The 13408-nt window shown below is 41.2% G+C and overlaps 1 protein-coding gene across 18 annotated transcripts in view; it reads right to left on the bottom strand.

The window, feature by feature from the left end:
* PLEKHA5 (pleckstrin homology domain containing A5) overlaps positions 1-13138 on the bottom strand; it is a 249361-nt gene extending 236223 nt beyond the window's left edge. For 4 of the 18 annotated variants that reach the window (XM_007967818.3, XM_037990287.2, XM_037990293.2 and 1 more), the window contains exons 1-3: positions 12896-13119; positions 12655-12734; positions 10331-10388 (exon numbers count right to left, since the gene is read on the bottom strand). In XM_007967818.3, coding sequence (XP_007966009.3) covers positions 10331-10388; positions 12655-12734; positions 12896-12984 — 227 coding nt within the window. In that variant the 5' untranslated portion in view covers positions 12985-13119. Of the gene's footprint in view, positions 1-8746; positions 8811-10330; positions 10389-12654; positions 12735-12895 lie in introns of all 18 variants that reach the window. The other 14 variants (XM_037990280.2, XM_037990282.2, XM_073020528.1 and 11 more) reach the window with 9 other exon arrangements.
* Between the last annotated feature and the right edge of the window lie 270 nt (positions 13139-13408).

The raw sequence follows: 13408 nt of genomic DNA, 5'->3' as shown, positions 1-13408 counted from the left end.
TTTAGAGACTACAGTAGAGGACTGAGATAATGTATTGGATACTGGAAATTTGCTGATTGAGTAGATTATAGGTGGATATGTTAATGTGCTTGACTACTGTAACCATTTCATTACGTACATCAAAACATGTATACCTTACATATATACACTAAAAAGCTATTGCTATCAGACTATATCTATATTGTGATAGAACAGAATCGCTTTTTCAAAATAAATATGAATTTATTTCCACAGAGAAAAAATTCACATTAATTTTAACATGTTATATAATTTCTTTACATTGTGAAAATTGGGCAAGGACTTCTTTATTTATTTTCAAAATTTTGTTATACTGCCCTATTGTACTGAGTTTTATATTTTATGTTGAATAACTTTGAAAAAAATTGTTTTAGAGATGGTGTCTTGCTCAGTTGCCCAGGCTGAAGTACAGTGGCATGATCATAGCTCACCTCTGCTTTGAGTTCCTGGGCTCAAGCAATCCTTCTGCCTCACGCTCCTGGGTAACCAGGACTACAGGGGTACACCACCATGACCAGCTAATTTAAAAAAAACATTTTTTTTTGTAGAGATCAGGGGTCACACTATGTTGCGCAGGCTGGTCTTGAACTCCTGGCTTCAAAGAATCCTCCTGCCTCAGCCTCCCAAAGTGTTGGGATTACAGGTGTGAGCCACTGCACCTGGCCTTAACATTGAACAATATGCAACTTCAACCACTTTAGCAAAATTTGGAATTTTCACCTCAGAAGCAAACTTTTTTAGAGCATATCTATTCAAAGAAACAATATATGTAAAGAATCCAAGTTACTTGGAAGGGATAGGGAACAAAAACCACTCCCCAGGTAGACAGCATCATAGCAAGCAAGCACTGGCAACATTACTCAAGCACTGACACTGTCTAGGAATTACTCTTCAAGCGGCCAGTAATTTCAGAAGCACCAAAGAGAATCCCTGGCCTCACCTAGCAGGGTGAGGTTTCCACCACAGTGAAGTTCTACTGCCATTTGTGCTAAATTGGTTTCTTCAAACTCACTTGCTCAGGACAGCCAATCTAAGACTGGCTTCTACTCATTCTTCCTCAAAATTCAGCACTTTCTCTTAATCCTCCCTGGTCCTGGCCTGAACCATCCTGAACAACTTCAACTATTCCTTCTGCAACGCAAGGCAAAAGGCTTCCTTGAATATCACTGGTACCATTATTATTTTCTCAGAAGTTTACAGATGCTCAGATTCATTGTCTCCCTGGCCTTTAGGCATTTTACACTGTATTATAAGAAGACCTCTGACCTTCAGTCTTTCATATCTTGACTTCCAGTGATGAACTGGGCCTTCCTCTCTAACTAGATGTTTCCGGATGGCTTGCCAATATTAGGGCCTTGGCTCTAGCTAAGGACAGACAATGACTGAAGACCAGCAGGCCAGTATCTATTCTAGGAACAGGCATGTGATCCAAGGTAGTCAAAAGTACTTGTCCAAGATTTTTTTATTTGCAACTAGAGAAAAAAAACTTACATTTTAGGTTAAAAAGCTGAACGGGTATAATTTGGGGCAGCATGTAACCATTTTTCTGGTTAAAGAGAAGCTTTCTGTGGGGGAAAAAAAAAAAGCAGGTGAGGAAGAGCCTTGAAGAATTTACTTGCGTCACTCTTGAAATTAGTGTGAAAACAGTTTCCTGGCTGGGCACGGTGGCTTATGCCTATAATATAATCCCAGCACTTTAGAAAGCCGAGGCAGGTGGATCACCTGAGGTCAGGAGTTGGAGACCAGCCTGGCCAAACATGGTGAAACTCCCATCTCTACTAAAAATACAAAAAAATTAGCCGGGCGTAGTGGCAGGCACCTGTAATCCCAGCTACTCGGGAGGCTGAAGCAGGAGAATCACTTGAACCCAGGAGGCAGAGGTTGCAGTGAGCCGAGATTGAGTCATTGCACTCCAGGCTGGGCAACAGAGACTGTCTTCAAAAAAAAAAAAAAGAAATAGTTTCCTTTTTGCTTATACTAGTTGGCTTTGGGTCAGTGACGTTTACAACAACAAGAGTTGTGACTAGATGACAAATGAGAAGAAGAAAATGCCCTGGGATGTTCAGATTTAGGTAAAGAGGCTTGCTTTTCTTACGATTTGTTTTAGAGCTTCATTTCAAACACCTAATTGTCTATTACGTTCCAGGCACTGGAAGCATAAAGATGGCTACAGTATAAGACTATCTCTGCCTTCAGAGAACTAATAGTCCGAAAGATTCTCCTGGGTGTGGGTGGCTTCCTGGCCACTTTGGAGAATTCCTAAGTTGTTCAGAGGACATTCCTTAGTGGCCAAGATGTTCCCACAGTGGCTCTGAAATGTCTATCATCTGTACCTCATGAGGCCCACTTTATTTCTTTTGGGTTTCTACTGGACCCACTGATTTCAGTATTGTAAAATTTAGTCTACATTCACTTCTTGCATACTAATCACGATAGTACAGACTTCAGTAATATAATATTTCCTTGTTTTCCTGAAACCAAAGTAGACATAAAAAGTAGACTTTTTCCTTAGAGAATTTATGTGTAATCTAACATACTATAAAATGTACTTATTTATTGTTTACTTTATCTGACATTCTCTCCCCCATCATTCCACTCCCCAGACATGTAGAATTTTTTGGTTTATTTCATTTACTGATATATACTAATCACTAAGGCACACAACTATGAGTTCAAAATGTATTCAAGAGAATTGAAAGAATACATGAGTGAGTGACTAATTGGAAGACCTTGCCACTGGGACTCAGAAAATCATTAAAATCAGTTGGCTAAACATTGTTATCTAGTGGATGATGAAGAGCAGCTTCTGCAGCAGCTTTCTCCTTTGTATAAATTGCCATACCATACCAACCCATCCCCCAAGTCTCTCTCTAGATATGGCAATGCTTTCACTTAGGTTGTGGTCCAATCTCAAGACCAGGAGGCTATTTATTCTTCATCTTTCCAGTGACTTTACACTGCTCTATTCTGATCCACTCTGCAGGGGTTCAGAGCTTAACTGTGAGAAAGGCCTCTCCCAGTAACCCCCACAATGGGCTAAGGCCTTTCAATATATGTAGTCAAAACATTAGATATTCTTCATAGCATTTATCACAGTCTATCTTATATATTTGTATGATCATTTTATTACTAGCTCCCCCACTAATTCAACGATAAAGTTCTTAAGAGTAGTGTCCATGTCTGTTTCATTCATAAAGCTTAAAGCACTTGGCACACAGAAAATATTCAATAAGCATTTGTTGAATGAATAATTAGATGGATGAATATGAAATTCCCAGCCTGAATCTATAAATAGGTAGATAGTCATTTAGGTAGCTGAGATAGGATAAGGGAGTGGGTTGTGTTTGCTTTTTGAGGGGAGTAAGAAGATAATGTCAGGAGTTCTTTGTGAAAGTCGGATTTTAGCCACCTAAAATGCTATGTCCTCTCTCGAGCAGCTCAAAAACCAAACCATCATTAACATGTCCACTTGGGGCTCCCCCTCCCACACCTACTCCTTTATTCCAGTCAAGGGTCTCATCATCATCCTTGTAGCCATTCAGACACAAAGGCTTTGAGTAGCTTTTGACCTCTTTTTTCTGTTAACCTCCTTGCTCAGCAAGACTCCTAAGGCCTGTCAACTCCTCTTTAACATCTTTGATCAATGGCCTCTTTCCATTCCTGCCGCCACAAACTTGGTTCAAGTAACTACCCAATTACGGCAACAGACTCAGAAATGCTCCCCTTGATTCCCAGGTTTGCTCCTGTCCAATCCATGCTGCCTATATTAAAATCCCCCTAAAAACCTTCATGTTGTATAATTAACCCTATACTAAAATACATCTGCAAAGGCTTGCCCAGAAAATAAAAACCTCAGCCTGACATTCAAAGCCCAGACACAGTATGGTTCCAAATAGCATTCCTAGACTCACCTCCCATCATCCTAGCATTTTCTACAGAACCATCACTAACAAGCATAGTTAGCATTACTCATTATACATATTCACATATTATACATGTGCCCACCCCCATGAATGTATCCTGCCAGTCTTATCAACCCATCTGAAAGTGAATCCCATCCATACCCTCAGGCCTAGCTCAACTCCCACCTCTTCAAGTCTTTCCAGGACAGCCCAGCTGAGGCTGCCTCTTCCTCCTCTGAATTCTCACAACTCAAACTAGCATCATTATTATTTTTTTTGTTTTGTTTTTGTTTGTTTGTTTGAGACGGAGTCTTACTCTGTCACCCAGGCTGGAGTGCAGCGGCGTGATCTCGGCTCACTGCAACCTCTGCCTCCTGGGTTCAAGCGATTCTCCTGCCTCAGTCTCCCAAGTAGCTGGGACTACTGGCGCCCACCACCACGCCTGGCTAATTTTTGTATTTTTAGTAGAGATGGGGTTTCACCACATTGGCCAGGTTGGTCTCAAACTCCTGACTTCAAGTGATCCGCCCGCCTTGGCCTCCCAAGGTGCTGGGATTACAGGCATGAGCCACTGCGCCCGGCCTAGTATCATTTTTTTACGCCTTTAACTTTAACTTGCATATACACATAACTTTTCACCCTTAACTTCATCTTATATTTATCTGTTATTTAAAAAAATGAAATGGTCACAAGAAAACAGCATCTGCTAACAAATACAAAGAAATTCCATCTTGTATAGGGCAGACAGGTCCTATGTAAAGCCCTATCTCCAGGCCAACTATTCAACTCTTCAATACTTTCTGTCTTTTTGTATTGATCACTTCCCTCCTGCTTCCTAAATATAGGCCAGCTTTGAGAGTAAGAAGAAACGAAGGGGTCTGTACAGATTAGGGAAGAAAAAATTCCTTGACAAATCCAGAAAGTGTTCTTAAAATGCAGCCACTTGAGTTGTGGGGACTCTTCTTTCTCCATCTTGATTAACTCCTTAAATAACCAGGAGCCAGCATCATTATCATCCCAGATACCACTTCTTCAGAGGCTGACTAGAGCTGGGCATTATACTATATTACAGGAAATACAAGGAGGAAATTGAGCAAACCTGGCCCTGAGCAGTGGTCCTGGGGCTAAAAATAAAAAAGAATTCCACGACAAAGTCTACTGAGGCTGGAAGTCCTGGCACCCCAACTTGAAAAGGAAAGAGTCAACAACAACAAAAAAGCTACTGCGAGGATTATAGGAGTTTAATGCTATGCTGAAGTGCCTAGCACTAAATAAGTCTATGTTCCCCACACCACCTCCCTGTTTTAATATACTGCATATTTCTCTCTACACTACAAACTCCTTGAAAGCTGAGATCATAGTTCGTAGTTGTTTTATACCTAATGAATCAGCATAAAGTGCTTCATACACGTAAGGAATCACATATTAACAGCCCAAAGCTCTTTTGTTATAAATATGGAAAAGAAATATAATGCCCATAAAGTGTTCTAAAGCCTTATGTAGCTCTAGTAATCAAAATTTGGTTATAATATTATAGAAAGTGCAAAACAGTTTTTGGCCAGGCATAGTGGTAATTCCAGCACTTTGGGAGGCCGAGGTGGGCGGATCACTTGACATTAGGAGTTCAAGATCAGCCTGGCCAACATGGCGAAACCCCGTCTCCACTAAAAATACAAAAAATTAGCTGGGCGTGGTGGCGGGCACCTGTAATCCCAGCTACTTGGGAGGCTGAGGCAGGAGAATTGCTTGAACCTGGGAGGTGGAGGTTGCAGTGAGCTGAGATCATGCCAGCGTGGGCAACAAGAGTGAAACTCCACCTCCAAAAAAACAACTTTAAGTATCAAATATATAGTTAATATATTCTAATGTTTTTTTATGGCAGTTATGCTAGATTCCCCATCTTCATTCATATTTTGAATTGTGAAAATCTGAAAAAACAGATTTTTCTCCTCACTTGCAACTCTAGTTTTGGTAAGTTTGGAATTAGCATACATTAGATTCAGCTATTGCAGATATTGAAACAAAACCTCATGCTCTGTTTGCATATCTAAGTTCAATTTCCAGAACTTAGAATTTTAAGTTAAAAAAAAAGCAGTATGAAAACATAACCTTACAAAATTTGCATAGTTTTATACCCTGCAAATATTGTTTTGATCCCCAATCCTACAATGACCTTTAAATAATCAGAATAAAGTTTCTCACTATTCAGAGAGCCTTAAGATTTACTTGGCACTCTAAGTTAACCATATGAAAACTTTGAAGCACAAAGGAATAGTAAATAACACAACCATTTTAAGTTACCATGGCCTGTCATTACAGAATCATTAAGCAATATTTTCAAGGAGTAAGCAGAAAGCTTTATAACTCAAATGTGTAAGATTTTCTTCTGTGCTTTATGGGCTAAGTTATTTGCTTTCTAGTTAAGAATATGGAATATTTAAAGCCACACCTCATAAATCATAAAATTCACTTCATGTTAATTTTCAGCATTCTTCATAAAGATAACACCATAAATTAAGTTATAAAAACAATATGGAAATTAATCAAACTCAAACTGTCTATGTATTTACACACACAGTAACATAATTAAGAGGCTGGCTAGCTTAAGGTACACAGAAAAATTACTCAGAAAAAAAGAATTAAATATCTTTAAAGATAAAGATTTCTGGCCAGGTACCATGGCTCATGCCTATAATTCCAACATTTTGGGGGACCAAGGCAGGAGGATTGCGTGAGCCTAGGAGTTCTAGATCATGCTGGGCAACACAGGAAGAGCCTGTCTCAATCAATCAATCAATCAGTCAGTAAAATTAGCCAGGCATGGTGGTACACACTTGTGGCCCCAGTTACTCGTGAGGCTGAGGTGGGAGGATCACTTAAGCCCAGGAGGTCGAGGCTGCAGTGTGTTGTGATGGAGCCCCTGCACGCCAGCCTGGACGACAGAGTGAAACCCCTCTCAAAAAAAAAAAAAAAAAAAAGTAAGATTTTTCATATTTTACTGTTTTTTGGCCAAATGGATGTAAAGGAAAATATATTCTCTACATTATGTATTTTTTTTATCTAGCTGCAAACTTGAATTAAAGAATGAATTTCAAAGTGTATAAAATAAACTGATTATCTAACTCAAACCTATACAACTCTTACTCGGATCAGGTCCTTTGCTGACAATAGCAATACTATCTGTTTACATGAAGATATGTATACAAACATTTTACAAGGAAACGTAAGCACAAAAAGCAGCAGAACAAAGTACACACAACTCTGGCACTACATACTTCATACTTATCTGTAGTTGTCTACTCAAAGCTTAAAGAGAGGATAAAATAGTTAAGAAGGATAGAAAACCTAGCTTTCCATACTTCCAGCATCATCTCTTCTTGGCACTGTGAGTTCCCTGTTTTCCAGAATATTATAAATCCCAGAACAGGATAAAATTCAAAGAAATTTAGAAATGGAATTTAGAGGTTATCTTTTCCAGGTAGCCTAATTTAAAGATGTGAAGACTGAGCTACAAAGTCGATAAGAAGGTAAGACCACAGTTCAGTTCCTATGACTTCCCCACTACAATCTTCTCCTTCTCTTACCACCTACAGAGATGCAATTGTCAATAGCAAAATACAATCCAGAGATAAATTCTTTCTGGTAACCTGCCATTTTTAACACCGACCAACATTTGTTCAGGAGAGGAATAATTTAAGAGTTACACATATTTCACTTCAGAACGGAAGTAGAAACAACTCATATTCTTTAGGTCTCCCTTCTTGCTGTAAGAACTTTCCAGAACACAGGATCAGGAATAGTCAAAGGGCTGACATGTCTTTCATTGGCCTTCCTGTCTTTCCACTTCCCATGTGAACAAACTCCACCCCGATAACCCTGTAACCTCCTTTACATACAATTTGATCAGTAACCACCTTTCTTCATCTGAGAAAGAAACGACAATGAAAAACTATAGCCACCAACACTAAGCACTTTGCTACTTTAGACTCCTATCTTTTCCTCCACTCTGAATATTCTAAATATAGTTTATGTTCCTGGGGTTTCTCATCCTGCTGTCTTTGCAAACTATAAGTTCCAAAGGCATGTTTCTGCTGTTTTATTATGTGTGTGACAATGGAAGTAGTAATTCTGACTACTTCATGAATGAATAATGTATGTGAAGGTACTCTAAATTGCAAAGTTTAAGATAAAAGTAGTACCTCTATCCTATTAGAATGATAAGTAACAATACAAACAAGTAAAAAGTTTCTAGGAAATTACAGCGTACATTAGGGATTTAACTAATCTTAACAGAAATTAATCTTCTGACATAACCCAGAAAAATAAAGCAGTAGCACCTAACATTCAGTACATCATACATTTGCCAATGGTTATTTTTTTTAAAGTTTAATGAGTGATATGCTACACTATGCTCAATTTTAGGAGAAATCACTTTCATAATATTATAAATTATTTATTGCTACTTTTGGACACAATTATTGCCTATGAATACCAAAATGATTAAAACCTACAAGTTTAAAAATGTCTTTAAAGTAAAATTATTACAGCTTTCTTAATACTGTCTTAGTTTTCCAGATAAACCTACTTAGGCATTAGACATGGCACTCAAATAAATTTCTAATTTGTTTAAGTAAACATAAAAGAAAACCTAATCAAAACGGCTCGTAAAACAAAAGAAACTCACTCAATGTCTTCCTAACAGCTTAGTTCTAAATTAAAACATACATACTCAGCCCACACAGAGTAAGATTTTGTACTGTCAAATAAACATCCATCCAAGAAAGCATGCAAAGAAATTAAAATTTTATTGAAAATTCAAATGTTACCTCTGTTTTTGTAAGATGAGCTAGGCTTAATGTACCGTAGTCAAAATTACATTGAATGAATGACCTGAAATGAAAAAACTGTTTTTCTTCACAAATATCACACTACTAGCTAGACAAAAAAAGAAGCATCCCTTTTCGTGGCAATACTAACTCACTTTAATTTAGGATGGAAATAACCAATAGAAAAATATGTGATGACTGCATTTCACTCAATTATTTTTTTAGGCCTTCTAATAATGTATAGTATAATCTCCAAATAAAAGATTTCACCCAAAAATATTCACAGAAGGACTATACCATGAAACTATTCCATTCCTGTATCTTCTGCTTTCTCTATTTCTACATCCAAAAGCAAGCATTCCTAATACTTATAAAAAACCCTTGATGTTTTATATAAGTATCTTTCTAAAAGATTAAAGAACCATACAGGTATACTGGAAGTATACAACATGATCTTAAAAAAGGCATAGTAAAAATAACTTTCTAGGCTCAATGAAATAAAGGTAACTTTAGCTAGGTATCTGTTATTGTTAATAAACAACCGAAATCTTAACTAAGTTTGGTATTTCAGCATTCTCTTTCATGTCTCAGTTTATTAAAATTAAACAACAAATAAGGTTAAACAATAAAAAGAAGCTCTTAGGTAAACAGTTTCTAATTTAAAAACAAAAAGACAAAAACCACCTACATTTTTCCTTAGGGGATTAAAATTTTTCCTACATGATGTTGACCTCCAGCTTTGTATTTGCCTCCAAGTAGTACTAAGTTACTAAGTCTGAACAGAGATTAGTTTAATATTCTAAAGAATTGGTTTTAAGGTTGGGACTGACTGGTCATCTTTTCTCTCAAGCTCTATTAAAAGCCTTTTTTAAACAAACGTATCAATAAAACATCTTGACTTTAGACATATTTAAATAAACTGAAGCAAAAATACAAACAATTCTCCAATATCTGCTCATGAAATATTCAGTAATTATTTCTATTTTTACTCCCTGACCACCATTGTTTACCAAATTGTGCCTAGGTTTACATCACTTTTGCTGCCTGTAAACAGCCCTGGCTAAAATATATATGAACAAGGTTCACTTAAAAAAAAAAGATGTTCACATAACTCAAAGATTTTTTTTTGTTTGTTATCTTTTAGCACAGATAATCAAAGATCAAAACTTTAAGTACCACACAGCTAATGACCAAAGAGTATAATCCTCTATTACCCAGGAATACACACAGAAGCACCAAAAAAAAAAAAAAAAAAAAAAGGTAATTGTAGTCATATTCTGATGAAGCTGGACTATTCCAAAAGAAAAAACTGAAAAAGATACAAAATGATTTTTAAAAGTGGCCATAAATGATCTAATTTCCAAATCAATGAATCGATGAATATTCCAGGCAAATAACATTAGAAAACTAACAGTGCCATTTTTTCTCTCAAAATTCCAATACTATACAAAATAAAGAATACAGTCACCATTATATGATAAACCGTAGAAAATCATGATCAAGACTGAGCATACAACTATTCAGCTGAGGAGTAATCACAGCATTCTACTTACGAAAGAAAAAAACGAAAGTCAAAAAACTCACTTTATATAGTATCTTGCACCTTCAAAAGTATATGCTTCTTCCCAGCCAGTAGGCAAATCTAAAACAATACATATATTACAATTAGTATTACTTCAATGATAGCAAAATAAGTCTCAATCAATTTTAATTATTCATTTTCATGTATTAGCTGTTTTAAGTAGATTACTAACAAAAAAAAAGTGTTGAGCTGCCAATACAATAGTAGATACCATTTTTTGAAAAATAGCAATTCCAATTTAAAGCCATCAGAAAAATGTCCACAATATTAGAGATTATCTGACCTGAGTACACATTGTAATATATTAGGGTGGAGAGGAACTATGTTCTGGCATCCAAGAAAGCAAAGGGAGGCCTTCTAATCCCAGGTGAAACACTCATGAATGACTAGCAAAAAACCAAAACTGTGCGTAACAGGTAACGCCTGCCTCTTCTTGTGTATACTGTACTGTGTCTACTTAAGACCATTTTTTTCAGTTACACAAATGAATCCATCTAGGAAGTGTCACCGAAGAGAATGCAGAACTTCCTAAGTACTTAATTAGTGGAAAAGAAATGGCACCGAATACTTCCGTGTTTGTTTCCAAAAATTTGACTAAGAGACGTGAAGTTTCAAGTAGTAAAGTTGGGAATAATTCAGGTGAACAATGGTATCATTATGTGCTACATATTACTTATTAATGACAAGTTGTTTGGATTTCATCAAAATACCTCTTGGAAGTAAAAACAACTAATGTGTGTACAAAACCACAGAGTCCAAGCAAAATAAACCAAACCAGGAAAAAAAAAAAAAGTGAAATCACATAAGAGAATAAAATTTTTCTGTGGCGTGAATGTTATCAAATCTGTGAGGGTAACTAAGACACATATTTATATCACACATATTTCCATAGGATAATTAATCTCGTCTTTAATGAAATATCGTCTTGAATGAAATAAATCTGTTATTATCCATAAAAGCAAAGAGGCCATCAAAGTTGGAATATGCGTGTAAAACACCAGAAAGGTATACTGAAGCAAAAGCCTGCACCGGGGAATTGAGAAACATGACGGTGTATTAGTCAGAAATGCCTTAAAAATGTAACCTCATCATGCTTGCTACACCAGCCTTTCCTTTCTTCCTCCACCTTTTTGCAAATTTGGAGACATTAGTCACTTCAGTGAACTCCAGCATTTCACAGAGAAGCAGGTTTGTTCAATATCCTGGCAACTTGAACAGATTCACGGAATGTCAGAGCCGGAGAGAGTGTATCCCAGAGGCCAGCTCTGAGGACTGCTGAAACTGGCCTTGCCTTCGACCCAAACTGCTCTCAAACCTTTCCAATCACCAGGACTGGAGGCAGGCCAGTAAGAGAACACATGTTACATTTCAAAGACAAACAAGTTTCACAAATGTAAACAAAGAATGATAAAAGAAACCCAGACCAGCACAGAAACTACGAGGAGCCTTTTCCAGCTCCACTCACACTGAACATTCAAACAAGCTCCCAAAGCCACCCGAGAGGGCCGCTTCCCCACGGATCCCCTCCCAACAGGGCCCGGTGCCCACACACGGGACACCCCCTCGCACGCCCACCGCCTCCTGGCAGTCTGTGCAACCTCCGTGCGGCTGGCGGGGACTTTAGATCCGGATCGCCAACAACTGAGGCTGCGAACGCCTCCTCCGGCTCCGGCTGCTCCTCCTGTGGCAGGAGGGAACGCGCCAAGCGTTTCCCGAGCCGCTCCCTGTCACAGAGCGGATAGCAGCACCCCCGAACTCCTCTCCTCCTCCTTCATCAGCCACCTACCCACAAGTCCCACCTAAGAGGAGGAGGAAGCTGCACGGCAGGAGGCAGCGCTCCCGGGAGGAGGGGGAGGATGTGGTTACGTTATCCCGGCGGGCGAGCAGGGTCTGGGGCTGCAGGGAGGGGAGTGGGCAAGGACTGCCCAAAGGTTGCTGAGGGGCAAGACGGCAGCTGGGGGTGGCCGGGGAATGAGTAGCGGCCGCGGAGGAAAAACTCAGGACTCCAGGTTTCAGGGATGGGAGCGTCGCCACTCCAGGGGCGCGAGGGTCGTCTAGGCTGGGATGGGGGAGAGGGCGCAGGAAGAGGGCGCCGTCTCCAAGTTATGATGAAAGGCTGAGGAGAAAGAGGCGCCCCGAGACTGGAGAGAACTCCCGGCGGCAGAGCCCCCGTGGCCCTTCTACCTGCGGCCGCCCCCTCCCGGCCTCCGCCCCGCCTCGCCGCCTCCCGCGGCCCGCGGCACCGGGCAGGTTGCTGGGAGCCGGGCGGCCCGGGCTCTGCCGCCTCCTCCAGGCGGAGCCCAACTCCGTTCGGGCCCGGTGTTACCTGTGCTCTGCCGCCGGTGTCCGGTGACCACGGCCTCGCCGGTGACGGGGTGCAGCCAGGTGGTGCTCTTGGCCTCCTCGCTGCAGGGGTGAGAGAAGGGGCAGACACGGAGCGTGAGGGGACGCGGCGGCGAGCCGAGGGGCTGCAGGGGCACAGACCCGGGCTCTCCCCCATCTCGCCAGCCGCCCGCCTCCTGCCCTCCCGCCCCCGCGGGGACCCCGTGTCGTCCCCGGCTCTTTACTTGATGAAGAAGACTCGGCCGCCCCTGGTGATCCCGTAAGTCCAGGACCGGGGCAGGGAGATCCACTCCAGGTTCAGATCCGCCGCCATGTCTGATCCCCAGCCGCCGCCGCCGCCTTCTCCTGCTGCCGCCGCGGCTGCCGAGGGAGGAGGGAACGAGCGAGCGAAGGGAGCGCGGAGCGAGCGCGGCCGGAGCGCGCCTCCCCGGCCCGGCGCGCCCCCGCGCGCGCCCTACCCCCTCGGGCGGTGCCCGCCCCGCCGCCCCGGCAGGGTCCGGCCCCCGTCACCGCCCCTCCATCCCCGCGGCAGCCGGCCGGCTGCCCAGCCGCGCGCTCGGGGGATGGGCAAGCGGCGCCGCGCCCCAGACCCCTCCCTCGGGCCCCTCCCGCGTGCCCGCCCCCTCCGCCGTGCGAAGGTTCCGGGATCGATTAAAAAAAAAAAAAACGCGTCCTGCCCCCAGGGCTTTGCCCGAAGGCTTCCCATCCCAGGGCGCGATCAAAGGGAGCCTAATAAT

Source organism: Chlorocebus sabaeus, chromosome 11 (assembly GCF_047675955.1).
Source record: "Chlorocebus sabaeus isolate Y175 chromosome 11, mChlSab1.0.hap1, whole genome shotgun sequence".
Taxonomy (NCBI): domain Eukaryota; kingdom Metazoa; phylum Chordata; class Mammalia; order Primates; family Cercopithecidae; genus Chlorocebus; species Chlorocebus sabaeus.
This window is presented reverse-complemented; position numbering and strand designations above follow the sequence as displayed.